This window comes from Anas acuta, chromosome 15 (assembly GCF_963932015.1).
Source record: "Anas acuta chromosome 15, bAnaAcu1.1, whole genome shotgun sequence".
In the NCBI taxonomy this organism is placed as follows: domain Eukaryota; kingdom Metazoa; phylum Chordata; class Aves; order Anseriformes; family Anatidae; genus Anas; species Anas acuta.
In genome coordinates this window covers 5,230,776-5,247,025 of record NC_088993.1, presented here as the reverse complement: position 1 = coordinate 5,247,025, position 16,250 = coordinate 5,230,776, and the positions used below count along the sequence as shown (strand labels likewise).

Below are 16,250 nucleotides of genomic sequence, written 5' to 3'. Positions count from 1 at the left end.
AAAGGATCGATACAGTTTACAATGCGTTGTAGACAAAGAATGAGTATACAGTAAATGCATCTAAGATAAAGATATTTCATCTTTCTGAAAATGAAAGAGAAAGTGAAATCAAATAAAAAGTTTAAATTAGGAGGATCAGAATTTCATACAAATGTAATGAAAATAAGCTCTACTCATAAATAAATGCATACAAATGCATACAGTACCTTTTTATCAGCTTGATGGATTTGAAGGCCTCATCCATGTCTCCAGCAGTCAGGTAGAAGCTGAAGTTCAGCATGGCATCCTGAGTAGTCTTATCGCAGTCTCCTAATCCAATAAAATCTCTCATGGGTCTTCTGGCAGCCATCTGCAAGACCTTTATTGAGCCTGACTCTTGTCCTTTCTCAGTTTCTCCTGGCTAAAACAAGCACATTATCATTTAGGTATCAAGTATGACAAATTTTACTCCTTTATATATCTGAATAATATTAGTTACATGATTTCCACTACAATCTAAGTTTTCTGTCCCTACAGAACCATGGTCAGTCACAGCTATAATCACTATGTTCCAGAACTTCCTAAAAAACGTCCCAGAATATGGCATGTCACACAATAGATCAGTATATCATGAGTCATAACAAACAGTCACAATACTTCAGTGGTAAGTAGTTTAGAGCTTTGTGAGATAGCACAGAAGAGACAGCCATGATTATAACAACTAATACTATAATAGAAACTATTATTTTTAAGTTGCCAGATTTCTGAAGATTTCAGACAAAATTCTTTGGGGTTAGTTTTTTTCTCAAAAATGAATTTGCTGTTCTGAAAGTTAACAATACAGACCCAGTTCTTTTATTCTTGCCATCATGTAAAGCTTACAAATACTAAACCTCAGATTCAAAGCATTCTCCAGACAACGGGCCGTTCAGGAGCCTCTAAAGCTTCAATAATACCTTCAAGTCATTGAAAGCCAGCCCAAAGCAATTTGAGTTTTATTCTTTGTCTGAATAATGGTTAAGTCAATCATCAATATCGAATAATCTATCTAGAATGTAACAAAGAAGCTTTCACAAACCAGAGAGTGGAAGATTATAATCTCAGTCACAAAGGACACCAAATTTCACATATACTCTATACCAACCTTATAGTTAGACAGATGAGAAAACTAAGTATGAGAGTTACAGAAGCTAATATGAAAATACTATTTTTTGAAAGTAATAGATTCAGTAAGAGACAAACCAAAAGCTCATATAGGTTTGACTACAGTCTGGGGAATTACTGGAACCAGGACAGGGAAGCCATAATAATAAATGGAAACCCTTGAAAGAAACTCAGTCAAGATAGATTTGTTGTATCAACAGGATTTGTTATATTTATAGCAAACTACTCATATGCTGAAACATGTTTCCAAAATGAATTACTATATGACAATTAATTTAGACACTAAGATACAGTAATCCTACTGTAGGAAGAAAATGGAAATGAGAAAAGCAAAGAATGAAGAGGAGCAGAATAATGCAGTTACAGATACTTACAGGTTTATATGCAAATCCCCTCCGAAAAAATAACTAATGGCAGCAATAATCCATAGAGAGGAAAACAAAGAGATGCAGTATCAAAGTAAAACAGCATGAGACATGATGGGGAAAGCGTTAAAAGATTAGAAAATGCAGCAGATCTTTGACCTTTTAAATTGATGGAAAACGGAAAGTAAAAGATGGCAGCTCTAAAAGCTATATCTGGACAGAAAAAGTACAACAGCCTGTTCTTTGGAAGGGGCTAAACTGTAAAGTGCTGCTCTGAATTTAAATACATTTAAATGTTTAAAAAATCTAGATAAATTCTCCTTGTTTAACACTTCTCCTAAATGATATAAAATTAGATTTACATGATTACATTGTTCTGTTATTCAGAGGACTAGAAGTCTCATTAAGTTCCTAAAGATTTCACAAAAACAAATGCCTCAGTACAATAAACAGATTGTTAGGTCTCCCCCACCTACAGGTAGGCTGCAGCACAAATCTTCATCTTAACAGGCATTAAGAAACCCATGTCAGACCGTAAGCAGAAAACCAATCTGCAGGTAATAGGCTTTATTTTCTCTAGTACAGATAGCATTATTTAAGATACAATCAATTTTGGATTCATAGTCAAATTTCTAAGAAGTTAGAGCATGCACTCCTAGTATTTGTAGCAAGCAGGCATTCAGTGATAGGGCAAGATGAGTTCTCCCTCTGGTGTTCTGTGGGGATTAAGCTCAATTTCAAAAGGAAGCAGGCTGCTTCTGCTGAAGCTAGTAGGAAGTGTCCCCTCTTACGGCATACATAAGTCTGACACATGCCTCAACTATAAAAGGAATGGTGACTACATAGAGATTTTTTTTTTTCTTTTTTTTTTCCTCTTCAAAAACATGTCTTTAGTTGCACTCCCTGGTAACTATTCCTGCACCTGTACATCACACCCAATTTGCAATACTCAGGAAGAGCCAATCCACTGTAACTTCCACAATGCTGTCAAATACATCCACATTAGAATTAACTTCATGTCACTGCTACATTTTATGCAGCAACTGCCATTGGATTTATTTAACCCAGACTCAGTTTGGTTACACTTGAACCCTAAGCAATGACAAGTTTGAACTTATGGGAAGGGAAAGAATTGTGAAAGATTTCCTCACCTTTTTTGCAAAGTAATAATGTGGCACCTCAATACCCAGAAGAACTTGGTACAATGAAGGCAATGGGAAGCTGTCCTGAAGCAAAAGGCCATGTTCTTCACTACTGAAGAATGACATAATCCAGACATCAATCTGGAAAAGGAAGTAAAGAATTGTTTTTCTGGTGCACCATCTTTCTTTCATTTTGATTTTCTTTTCCATATTCATTTGGTAGAACCTTCTCTTGAAAGTAACGTCACACATTCACACACATGGTAACATATACAACTACTTCTACAGGTTAACAAATTACCAATCATTTACTACTCAGATAGGAAGAATAACATGTACAGTGAGAAAAATAATCAAAAAGACCCTACCGTGCTCTCAGTCTGGTTTTTGTTCTGGTTTGGGGATTGTAGGCCTGGTTCAAGAATTGCTTCACATACAAAAAGTCTTGGTTCACTGTTGTCCCAGAAATGGCGAACAGGGATGTGACTCTGCAAGTCTGGATACTCCACAACAGACCTACCAAAACCAACAAGAAATACAGAAATGGAGACAGAATAATTCCAGTCCATTCAGTGTATAAGCTTCAGATAAGGACTAACCAAGGGATAACCTTCAAATGATTATCAGTTATCTTGACTGCTAGCTCTGTGCTGCAACATTAACTATATGCATCTTCCCAACTTCCAAGGAGTCTGTATACACTAATGCCATGTTCAGTTTATTCAGCATAAGTCTACCATGACTATAGGACATAAATCATTTCAGGAAAAAAGCTGATACTTTCACAAATGCAAACAGGCACTCAAAATATGCTTTCACTGAGGTCACATGTCCTACAGCAGCATTTGAACACACTTTAACTACTTTAACTTTAACTACTGCTACTACCAGCTACTGTAACATTGAGACTACCTCAGCTCTATTTTCTTGCAGGTTTTTACAATCTGCCCCAAGGTGGTTGTTGATACCCAGCCAGTTAAAGACAGCTTGAGTACACTGCTACGCATTTGGTTAAGCAGTAAAGTTTCTAGTCCATGTGCTTCATATTCAAATACAGCTAAGTAGCAGTGGCGGCGGTGGTCTAAGAGATTACAATTAGCAAACTGATGAAAATGATGGGGGGAAAAATAGTTTATATTCTCAGGCAACAGATCTCTCTGAACTGGGAGTTCAGAGAGCTAGATAGAGTGATCTATGTTTTCAACTGCTCAACTTCCCAATGCTGAGGGAAACTGAAGTTGCAATTGAACATGACCTGCAGCTGAGGACCTCAGTCTTTAGATATGCCACTGTTCATTCCCTTTTCTCAGCACTGCACTTGAAATTAATATTGCGTTCTTAAAAGAATTCAGAGACATTACAAAATAGAATAAGCACAAGGACAACGCCAGCAACTTTATGAAAGCCACCCTCTGCAGTTCAAGAAATATCTTACTGCCTCCTTCAGGCATTTAAATATGACTTAGTGCAGGCCATGTGAAGGATGTAGACATACAGAATCTGACTATTTTAGCAATAGCTTAGGATTAGTCTGAAAAACGTTTATAAACAGGTGTCAAATCTTAAAGACTTTTTTTTCTTTGCTGTCAACACTGAAGGGTGGAATTTGGGGTGTGTTTGAAGGGGATGGAGTAGAGATGGAAGGCAAATTAAGAATCATTAGGAAGTATACATATGTAGTGTCCTTCCCATGACATTTAAATCAAAATAAATTGCTCTCGAATTGAAAAACAGTATGATTTGGGAGTGTTTAGATTCTGCCTCAGGAGGACAGAGAAGGGAAAGACGTTTACCTGATTATTCTTTGATGAGTTTACTCATTTTAATTTCAAGATTCTCTAAAATGAAGTACAGATAAACAGACTCATGCTGACACTTACCCTAGCCTTTAAGCATCACTCAAATAGTAATACTAGTTTGTAGTGGCCTCTGTTGGGCTACACAGGATACTACACTCGAAAACAACTTTCTCATTACTCTTATTACATTGTTTGCTTGACCAAGATGTAAGACCCCAAATTTGCACTGTCCATAGTTACTAAGGAGCTGGGTATTTTTCTGTTTTGCAATGCTGAAAATAACAACTTTATATTTTTTCCCCCTGTAATATCTACACAGCTGTTGAAAAAATTAAATCACCTCCTCTTCTAAGGTTGTTATTTCTTAAGAAAAATACAGTAAGGAAAATTTTTGTAAAACCAGATAAATTCATACTAATATCCCACTGTACTTCCACGAGAAATCCTAGTTCACTGCATTTTGCTGCCTTACTACTAGGATTACTAATACATTGTGGTGGTTTCACACAGGTAGGTAGCTCAACCCCACCACACCACTCTCACTCCTCCTCCTAAAAAGGAGGAGGAAAAGAATAGGATGAAAAAAGTTCATGGGTTGAGATAAAGACAGGGAGATTGCTCAACAATTACCGTCATGGGCAAAACAGACTCAGAGTAAGGGAGATTAATATATATAATTTATTGTCTACTGATAATAGACTAGAGCAGTGAGAGCTAAAAGCAAACCAAAAACACTTCTCCTGCATACACCCTCTTCCACCTTCTCCCCATGAGCGGAACAGGTAAAGAGGCAACAGGGGCTGCAGTCAGTCCAGAACACTTCACCATCCGACACTCCTTCATGGTCGCTCTTCCACAACTTCCCCTGCTACCAAAAACTTGCCACGTAAACCTAATACATGTATTCACCGCAGAGCAGCTTGTATAAAATGAAAACTGTGGGTTCTAAAAAGATGTTTCATGGAAGTTTTTATCCATATAAAACATTCTGTCTTGAAATTTAAATATATACATTTTTATATTTTATTATTTTTCTTTTTACCTCAGGAGGAACTCCAGAATGTCTTTTTTTTACAGTTCCTATCCCATAAGCTTGTCATGGAAGAGAAAGTTTCCAATATTTAACAAAATTATTCTAAGACCAGGACGCTGATTCCAGTCATATACCTCCACACATATTCCCCAGAGACCTCTTGAGCCAGATACAGCTTCCACACAGTTATCTCACTGCATTATTCTTTGCTGAATACCTCCATGAACCCTTCCTTCAGCATTTATAATTTCCTTTGGTAAAGAAGTTCCTTAGCATAGTTTCTGAAGAACCGCCACCACCTCCTGCTTATTTTAAGCTTGCTTTCCATACTTTCATTTAACACTCCCTAGTTCACATATTGGAAGAGAAAGGGATGCAGTATTGGTTAGTATACAATACATCAGTTTTAGTTGAATCTTTAGAAAAAAATTAATTGGTATAAATTCCTACACAGACAGAGGAATACCAATATCAAGATGTTGCTCATTTTCATATGACAGATTCCTATCTTAAAGCCTAGGGTAATATTTTTCAAAACAAAAGCTTCTTACCTGTCAATACGTTGTCCAGAAGAAAGCTTCTCTCTACCATTCCCCTGTTCATCCTTGAAATTAAAGACTGTAACTTTGTCCACTTCAACATCATAGAAACAGATCTTGGAATCAATGCTCCCATTTGCCTGAGAATGGGAAAAAAAGTTGCTGAAGGACACAGGTAAAAAGCAAAAAGTTCAGACGGTATGCTCATCTAATTCAATTCATGCTCTTAACAGTTTCATGTACTTGCAATCTGAAAAGAACAGTCAAAAGAAGTATCATAACATTTCTTGCTGTTTCTCTATTCTAGCAAGTTTGCCTTTGATTTCTTTGAAATGCTACAAAACAGTTTTTCAACTGAGCTACTAAAAAACTGGGCTGTTTGCCTCACCAAATATACAAAACCTTAACAGAGTTTAATTTTAGTGTTTAGTTACATGCAAACTTTCAAGACCAACAATATTGTTCATAGAAAATAGAAAATACAGGTTTATTTCTGTGAAGTTAAAGTGTCTTCAGTAATCATCTCGAACTGTACCAGTCTATTAACTGATGGTCAGGCCCTAGGGTGGTATGTGAAGAGCTTCACCTCACCTTGCTAACGAGGATACTGACTTTGTTGCCATTAGCATTGCACTTGACAGATGCAATGCTTCCAAGGCCAGGAAACAGCTCAGAGAAGTTCTTGCTATTGCAGTGCACTTTTGCCTCTCTGTGGAAAGGAATAAGTTTAAGTTGTATGGTAGCAATAAAGCAACAGTAGTTATCAGCCAAAATATTTTCAAATTACAGGTAAGAAAAAAGACCTCAAAAAAATTTTATTTCTTCCTTATAAGACTTTTGACCCAAACTCTAGCTTCCTCTCCTGTTGTGACCTGCCTATCTTTCAGAAATTAATGAAACACTCATTCCTCAATGAATCACCAAGAATAATCTTCAATGCTCCAACAGGACTCCAAAGAGAGGGCTATAAACCAAAAACATCCTACCAGAATTTTAATTCAGAGGACTGCTTTTTCCTATGTAAGTTGAACAGTAACGTAATGCTGAAAATAGCTCATCACAGAAGTTCTGTGCATGGGAAAGATGAACTCTGGAAAAAGAGTAATGTCACTGGGGAACAGGGATGGCATTTATATCATACCAGTCACTTTCCATCTGCACACAATTTACAAAGGACTATCATTTCAGAAGAATCTCACTAGTGCTATAGATACAAACCCAGCAATTATTCAGCAAAGAGGACAAATCACATGAATCTAAAGAATGTGACAGAAAAAAGCGACATTAATTTAGACCCATCATAGGTTCCCATGTAGGAAAATCTTTGATTCTGTAAAAATAACATTCTCGGATTACATGCTTGGACCCCTCATTTGTTCTGTCAGCTCTGTTAACTTTAAAATTTAGGTGTGATATATTGTCATAATTTAAAAATGGGTATTATCATTACTAGCCGTGAAAATTTAACAAAGCACGGAGGAGTTCAGCTAGTTGCTTTCACTATCAATCATCACAACCAATCCAATACTTGTGCTAACAACAACCTGCCCAAATACATTACCTTCAAATTGTGTTCTGTGGTATGTAGACAACCTCAGTTTAGCAGTCCTCTGGTCACAGTATGTAAGGGAATTTGTTTTACTCTTAATGTTTTTCAAAGTCATATTTGTCATTAGCAAGTACATTTTTGATTTGGACATTTTGTTAGGCACATCTTTTACGTGCCATAGCAGTTTGTCAGAAGGGCACCGCAGTGTAACCAGAACAAATGTAAGTATATCTCTCACTTTTTCCTTTATTGCAACTTTTCTGAGATAAAGATCGTCTTCAGTTTATTAGAAGCATGTAACATCCTTGTCTAGATCTTCCTTAAGGTCTCCACCTACATTCCAATACATACAAACAAACCTAACAATACCCTAAGTCACTGTTACAGTACTCAGCCCGTGATTTGTCTAACAAATCTCTGTCTCTTCACTTACTTCAGGAATATGCCATCAGTTCGTGCACGCTACACTGTATTGTCTTGAGATTCAAAGAGGTAATCACTTTTCAGTACATCAAAACCAGCTAAAGATTTCACCCCTCCCCACAGAAAATGTCCTCAAGTATGAGCAGATTGTTTTTAAAGGCTAATTAATACCTGCGAGAGAGATCAAAGATTTTGAAGTGAGCCAAATCAGTTCCCACAGCCAAGAAGTTTCCACAGACATCCAAGAGGCACGGATTTCCCTCTGCTTCAGAGAACACCAAAAGCTGCTTAACTGTTCCCTGAGAAGAAAGGTGTAACACTAGGTTTGTACATTCAGAGTTTAATATTTTCTTACTAAGCTAATTGCTAAACTTCTATGTTAGACGAATCACTATCAACAAAATGAGAGAAACCGCACTTGGCACACACACCCCTCACAAAACTCACAAAAGGTCTCCAAAACCACAATCTGCTTCAGGTAGAAAACTGGATATATAGCATCCAAAAGAGTTAAAACTTATAGAAATACTTGTGCAAAAATGGCCTCTTTGATAATACAACTTTTTCCCACTAAGAGGGATGCATGAATACAGCTCCCTGAAGGTCCACTAATATACATCTGGAAAAACATTGTATCAGTCCTCATTCTGATAAAACCTCCCTTTCTTAAATAAAATTATGTATCATAGAACTGTAATAACTACATTTCTCTTTTTGGTTCTCATGACAAGCAGAGGCTGCAAAACTTATGCAGAAGATTCCACAGGAACGTACAGAATGTGCACAGGGTATATTTTTCCTCTTAAAACATTTAATATTATAAATTTCCCATCAGTAATATACATTCATATGCATGCAATTTATATCCTCATAAGCATTCTGGTCCCTACATAATTCTGTTTTTTATCATAAATACTTACTAGGATTAGCTACAGTGCAGTAGTGTTTAAACATAATAGACTAAAGAACACAACATGTAAAACTTACAGCTAAAATCCTCAACGCATTTTTCCCATGACAAATTTAGAGTCGATATGTTTACAGAACTTCCACTTATTTTTTAAGCTGTGACACCAGTCTTTGAAAAACAGTAAGACGTATTTGTTGTTCCATGTGTTCATCAGCCCTTACCTGCCAGGTACGGACTTGGACCCGATATGGCTCAACCGTGTACAGATTTTCTCCATGCACTGACAGAACTGGAGAGTCACAAAGAAAAGAGCCTGGAAGAGGAATCACAAGGAAACCATCATTACAATAATCGTAGGTGAGCTTTTTTTTGTTTGTTTGTTTTTTAAGAAAGAAAAGAAAAAAAAAAAGGAATTTTGACTTAAAGGAATCACTACCTGCACTCCTTAAGGTATCTTCTGAACACTCAAAGACAGTAACTTGCTTCCCATTCCAAAATACTACAGCATCCTAAAAACAATCAAAACCCAAAACATAAACATTTTTATTCTGGACTCATACTGTAATTTATGCAGTAACAGAGTAAGACCTTCCACGCAGTTGCCATCTTTTACTAATTCATCCATGTATTGGATTGAAAGGCCTTTAGTAACCCAAAAAAGAGATGTCAGCATCCAGAGTACTACTGAATCACTGTGCTACCTGAAAACTAGCTCCACCACAGAATGATTGCTATTGTCATAAGAATACTTTCATTACACAATAAAATGGAATATTAAAGAATTATATTAAGGACTTGGAAAGTTTGGTCTTTATACACCTAGCTAGGCAAAGACCTGAGAAAATGAATGAGAAGACCAACAACCTTAGTAGCAAAGACTCCATTAACAGTCATATCAACATGAAGACTGTGTGTGGTTCCTGCGCTGAAGAAGGTCACGTTAAACAGGCTGGGAGACACTTGTACAGCAGCCACTTGCTGATTAAAATGACACGACATGGCCTGCTCACTGAGGATCACCACAGAGCTGATGCTGTTCACTGCTAGAAGATTTTTTCGAGAGCCCCACTGCACATGAGAGCAAGAAAAAAAAAAAAAAAAAAGATGGTATAACATTTTATTTGTATGGATATATATGTACACACATATACACATGCACACAAATATGGAAGTCCAACTACAGCCAATTACAGATGAAAGCTATTGTGCTAGTTACCCAGCTACTTACGCTCCCTTAGTTTAAGTGGAGGAGCTATTTTTTACATTAAAACCACTTTTTCCTTAAGATAGTTTTGTACCACCTCACATTTATACTCATGAGAGAATCACTTATTTAAAAGGCTTAATCACGCTTTGATCTGTAAAAGCAAGTTGCATGCATAGTATCTTATTTGATTACCTTATTCATTTCTGCAGTTTTTATATCCCTCTCAGTCAATGTTGTACAAACTCCTTACCAAACGCTGCTAAATCACATGCATAAAGGGGTCCAAAAGAACACAGGGATTCTTCAAGGAGAAGGGGGGTAAGTGTTCTAGCTTTGTAATTGAATTTTTATATAGGTTATCCTTCCCTTTTTCTTTTAGGATTCAAAAATAGCACTTGCGCAGAGCAGTGCTAAACCTGGAGATACCTTTGAAAATTTGACAGAACAGTAAGATCTGCTTCTGAGACAGCAAGGACAGCTTTTAACATGCAGCTGATGAATTCTTTCTATAGTAAAGATAAATGCTCCCATTTTCATTCTGTCTTTACATATTCCCAGTCAAACAAGCATGTCCAGCATTGTTCATGTTTATTCCTATCAAAGGATGATTCTTTTCAAGAAAGCATTGTGGCAACCAGTGTACTACAAAAGAACTCTTCCATAAGATTTAGTCAGAGATGATCTGTTTATAGTCTGGACCCTATAACCACACACATGGGGCAGGGGTTGGTGCTTTTCTGAACTCAAACACTGTTGACAATGCTCCTTGATAAACAAGGTACATAGTTCATGGCACAGGTTTGACACAGGAGTTGCCTTTGTTGCTGGGCCCAGGAGGACACAGAAGGGAGGGATGAGGGGTGTTCCTTTGCTGCTAGATGGCTGTTTTGTTGGCTTTTTTTTTTTTAAAAAAAGAGACCATTGATGCATACATACTACCATGGGCTAAATTAATTATGAAGTTTCTAATAACTATAGAAAATCCCTTTCAAGACCAACTCTGTTGTTGTATAGCAGCAGATATGCTCTATAAAATTTAGTGCCAAGTCTCAAAGGTCTCTGCTTCCTTCAAAGTTATTTGAAGTTTCATGTTAATTTCCTGATTTTCAAAGATTTTTTTTTTCACTGGTATAGACATTGATGTTTCTGTGACTGTCTTTCCAACAACATTGATTTTAATAGTTGTATTTGGAAGTTATTTCATTTATTCAAGAGCACAATCTGAAAAATAAAACTGATTTGCATGGTTTGTTTATATTTAGTTACTGTTAACTAGAATATTATGCTGCACAACAGACAAGTTAGAGTGCATTTCCAACCACTTCTCTTTAGAAGCCACTATATCAGATTGAAAAAATATTAGATTTTCAAGGAGTGGAAAAAAAAAGTTATTGCTGTCCTTTGACCCCACCGTAGTATATGGCTTTCTATTCCAAGTTTTTCACGGTAACACAGGAAAACTCTTTTATAGGAATTATCAAACTATTCTACACCTATCAATTTAGAAAAAAAAAAAAAAGAATGCAAGGATTACAAATATATATATATGTATAGTTTACATAATTAAAGATTACTTGATTATGAGATAAAGTGTGGGGACTGTTGATAACTGTTTGGCAATGCTTTTGTTTATGCTAACAAATGTTGGGAAGAAGGTGCTATTTCTGGACGGCACTTTATATCCTGTTACTTAGAAAACACATAAATGGTCAAGCTGACAAAAACCTATGTCTCTTCTCCCCATTCTCATTATTAGCAGACACATGACATATTAATGGCACAAACCATTTCCCATCTCCTGGGCCTGAAGCATCTGTTACTGAAGCACCTTAGCTTGGGATTTTGACCTAAATATTACTTATGTGTTAATTTTTTAAGTAGGACTGATACAGTATGTATCTATTATGTATATATATTCTATTTGTTATTTCTTTTTTCTCTATTTTCTTTCTTGCTATTTTAATAAATTTATGTAAATTTTGGATATTAGGAAGAAGTTCTCCACCGAAAGGGTGGTTGGGCACTGGAATAGGTCCTCTGGGAAGCAGTCGTGGCACCAAGCCTGACAGAGTTCAAGATGAGCTCGGACAATGCTCTCAGACATATCATTTAATTTTTAGGTAGTCATCCTGTATGAAGCCAGTAGTTGGACTCGATGATCCTGTGGGTCCCTTCCAAGTTGGGATATTCTATGGTGCTTTAATATTTGACATTCCTGATAATCTATCTTTTCTGAAAATAATTTCAGGGTGCTGAATCCAAAGAGTTCATCAGCAAGACTTATACAGGAGAGATGTTTGGATTTAAGTATGCTGTGACTGCTTGTTCTCCCAGGCAGAGAGATCTATTTACATTTCAGCGCATAATGCTGCTGAGCATTTCAACCCTGTCTGTAACACAATAGCTACAAAGAGGTAACACTTCTGCCTGTTTCAGTTTTGAAAATTGCTTTATTCAAGGGTTGTCCTCCTTTAGAACACTGGTTTCTTGCTGGCACATGTCTGTAGGATAACAATCATACTCATCTATTCCATAGACAAGATATATTCAAGTAAGGTTTGTGAAGTCCTAATAAAACGCATGACTCTTTTTTGTGTTACCTTTATCTGAGTGATATTTCCTTCAAGTTCTGTAGGTGCTTGGAGCTTCCACTTCTCCTTGTTCTCCAAAGCCTGGGTGCTCTGACTGGATCCTGATGCCTTCCTCCACATAGCTATTCTCCCTTTGTTAGTACCAGCTGCTAGGAGACCTGCCATTCACAGGCATTTTAGATATTTCATACCTTTCCAAGCTTCAGAAAAACACAAACATTATACAAAGCAGTAGGAAGCCTCACTCTGGTTCTGAGGTATTGAGAAGCCTTGTTCTAGAACAGTTCATTTCTTTGCCTTTCTGCACACCAGCATTCTGGCCCTGTACTGGAGAACCTTTCTGGAGAAAGGATGGAAGTTTCATTTGAAAACCAATGCCTATTTTCTAAGCCATAAGATGAAGTTATCTTTTAAATGTATCAGACACTGATTTCATTTTAACCATTTATATATCAAATCAAATATCTGCTTTTGTAGTATAGATAGGCAAGGCACCATGAAAAGCAATTCTAGTAGACCCTAGCTGTGCCTACATTAGCAAACAAGGCAACAGTTAGGAGTTAGGAGCTCCGTAGAGAAACCAATTGTAAGGTCTTGATGTCCACACTGTACATGTTTAGTGAGTTCTGCTTTTCACTAGCTCTAATGTATGCTTGTAGCCTTCCCATAACATGTTGGAGTGCATTATATATACTCCAGGAATACATCTACTGGTTCGCTATCAAAACAAATCCAGATAGTGTGCTTGGAGACAGTGTGCTGAGTACAAATGATCTCGTTGTTCCTTCAAAAGGGCACTCCTGAGCTAGACTAAAACACTTCTACTTAATGTGCTATTACTGAAACACCTAGTAACAAGAAAGTTATACTAAAATGAATAAAGGGCACTGAAGACTAACGATTTGGCAAGGTTTAGGATCTAGCAAACAGAGCTGTCGTATTATTTCTCACCTTTGGCACTGCAGTAGGAAACACAGTTAATACACTCTCCTGCCTCAAATCCAAATTGCACATCTAGGGATAGCACATAATTCTCACCTCGGTCCAAATCCCAGAACCTAAGACACACAAAAGAAGAGTTAACAATGCTTTTCCCTTCCAGGTGTCTTGCTAAACAGTCAATAGGATGCTGTACATGGCATTAATTTGCTTCCTGATTCTATGATTCCATAATGCCCCAATCATTTAATTCCTAAAATGAAATTGTTAGCAGCTGCCTCTGGAATGTGAATTTCTTAATCTCCTTTTTTTTCCTTTGTCTTTTTAGTCCACAGGATATTTTGTAATGTTCTGTGAAGGAGTCAGAAGCAAATCCAGTCTTAAGAAAAAAATAAAGGAAGTGAGGCATTGCTGCTCCCTTCTTCCACCCAGCTCAGTTCATTAGTTTTAAGGATATTCCATCTCAAGCAGTAGCCCTTTGGATTCCAGATGTACTTTCTAGAACTAAACATTGTCAAATATCTTCCTGCTTAACACTTGGTCGTTATAACATTCTCACAAGATTACCAGATGATTTTGACTGACAGTAGCAGATAGTTTGTTCGATAGTAGGGAGACTCAAACAAGTGAAATACTGATGTTAATGGAATAGCCTCCTTTGTCTCCTCACCCCACAAATTTTGACAAAATATGTAGAGTAAGTCAGAAGAAAGACAGAGAAAAAATACATAGTACTTTAAAAAGATGCAAAACAAAAACAAACAAACAAACAAAAAAAAACACAAACACAGAACTATGGAAGATTATAACTGCAACACAGCAAAGTGATGCATTTAGTTTAAAGAATTAGAGACAGAAATAACCAGAATACCTGCATTATATTGCAGTAATAGAGAAATCCTGATAAGCAAGCATTTTTCTCCTGTTGCTATGACTGTCATAAGAATCAAAAGATAAAGATAGAAAGAACAGCAAAGTGGCTTTTTCAAGAAAAAAAAAAAAAAGAATATATTTTCAAAAAGAAATACAAAAAGGCATTCAGAAAATAAAAAGTCTGGGGAGTACTGGCTGATAAAATAAAACTACCTTGAGAAAGGAAAATATACACATGTAGTTTTATTTCTCAAGGAAACATGATTTTCAGTTAATTACTTGTATTTTGTGAAAGAAGATGAGAAACTTTTGAAGTTTTTGTTTTGTTTTTACACATTACCAGTTAAAAAAAAAAAAAGACAATACCACTTTAGAAAAAACTTTAGTGCACTGCAGACAATAAACTGTTTATTTAGCCGTTCTCATGGCAGAAAAAGCAGCTTTAAAACAGGATTCTTACCTGACTACTGTCTCACCTATTGCTGTAACAATAAGGCTATGGTCTATTAAAATGATGTCTGCAGAATGAGCTATCTTCCCACTCAACTTCACCTGTAAACCAAAAATAAACACATGAAATGTAGGATCAACACACTGAAAGACACTGAGCATCTGAATTGCCTAGTATGTCCACAAAGTTAAAATGTAAAACCAGATCTGTCAGACGGTTCAGAAAGGGGAGTTCCTCTCACCGATCACCATTAAACCTATCAAATACACGATGTGTATAAATTCGGTAAAAGAAATTTTGTAGACAGGTAATGGTTAATGGCTCTGTGTCCAGTTGGCGGCTGATGACAAGTGGTGTGACTCAGGGTCTGTTCTGGGACCAGTGCTGTTTAATATCTTTATCAATGGCATAGACAGGGGGATCGAGTGCACCCTCAGCAAGTTTGCAGATGACACCAAGCTGAGTGGTGCAGCTGGTACACCAGAAGGAAGGGATGGCATCCAAAGGGACCTGGACAGGCTGGAGAAGTGGGCGCATGTGAGCCTAATGAGGTTCAACAAGGCCAAGTGCAAGGTGCTGCACCTGGGTGGGGGCAATCCCAGACATGAATGCAGACTGGGACAAGAACTCACTGAGAGCAGCCCTGCAGAAAAGGACCTAGGGGTTCTGGCGGACGAAAAGTTCAACATGAGCCAGCAGTGCATGCCTGCAGCCCAGAAGGTGCAGTCCAGGACGAAGTTCATCAGAGGAGCATGAGTAGGTCAAGGTACCCCTCTACTCTGCCCTTGTGAGTACTACGTCCAGGTCTGGAGCATCCAACACTGCAAGGATGTTGATCTGTTGGAGCATGGTCCAGAAGAGGGCCATGAAGATGTTCAAGGGGCTGGAGTACCTCTCCTACGAAGAAAGGCTGAGAGCTGGGGATGTTCAGCCTGGAGAAGAGAAGGTTGCGGGGAGACCTTACTGCAACCTTTCAGTACCTAGCTGGGACTTATAAAAAAGATGGAGAGCGATTCTTTGCTTAGGCAGATAATGACAGGACAAGTGGGAATGGTTTTAAACTGAAAGAGGGGTGATTTATGTTCGATGTTAGGAGGAAATTCTTCACTCAGAGGGTGGTGAGGCACTGGAACAGGTTGCCCAGAGCAGCTGTGGGTGCCCCGTCCCTGGAGGTGTTCAAGGCCAGGCTGGAGGGGGTCTTGGCCAACCTGATCTAGTGGTGGCATCCCTTCCTAAGGGATTGACCCAAACCATTCTATGAGTGATCTCCCCGTCCTTTTCTCAAC

At 37.5% G+C, this 16,250-nt stretch overlaps 1 protein-coding gene across 1 annotated transcript in view; it reads right to left on the bottom strand.

The window, feature by feature from the left end:
* Positions 1 to 16,250, bottom strand: part of IFT140 (intraflagellar transport 140) — a 70,041-nt gene that overhangs the window by 44,803 nt on the left and 8,988 nt on the right. The window contains exons 6-17 of the mRNA XM_068699439.1: positions 14,974 to 15,065; positions 13,653 to 13,759; positions 12,711 to 12,859; positions 9,768 to 9,971; positions 9,340 to 9,412; positions 9,125 to 9,216; positions 8,165 to 8,292; positions 6,613 to 6,730; positions 6,034 to 6,161; positions 3,019 to 3,166; positions 2,660 to 2,791; positions 207 to 400 (exon numbers count right to left, since the gene is read on the bottom strand). Of these exons, the coding sequence (XP_068555540.1) occupies positions 207 to 400; positions 2,660 to 2,791; positions 3,019 to 3,166; positions 6,034 to 6,161; positions 6,613 to 6,730; positions 8,165 to 8,292; positions 9,125 to 9,216; positions 9,340 to 9,412; positions 9,768 to 9,971; positions 12,711 to 12,859; positions 13,653 to 13,759; positions 14,974 to 15,065 (1,565 nt within the window). The remainder of the gene's footprint in view (positions 1 to 206; positions 401 to 2,659; positions 2,792 to 3,018; positions 3,167 to 6,033; positions 6,162 to 6,612; positions 6,731 to 8,164; positions 8,293 to 9,124; positions 9,217 to 9,339; positions 9,413 to 9,767; positions 9,972 to 12,710; positions 12,860 to 13,652; positions 13,760 to 14,973; positions 15,066 to 16,250) is intronic.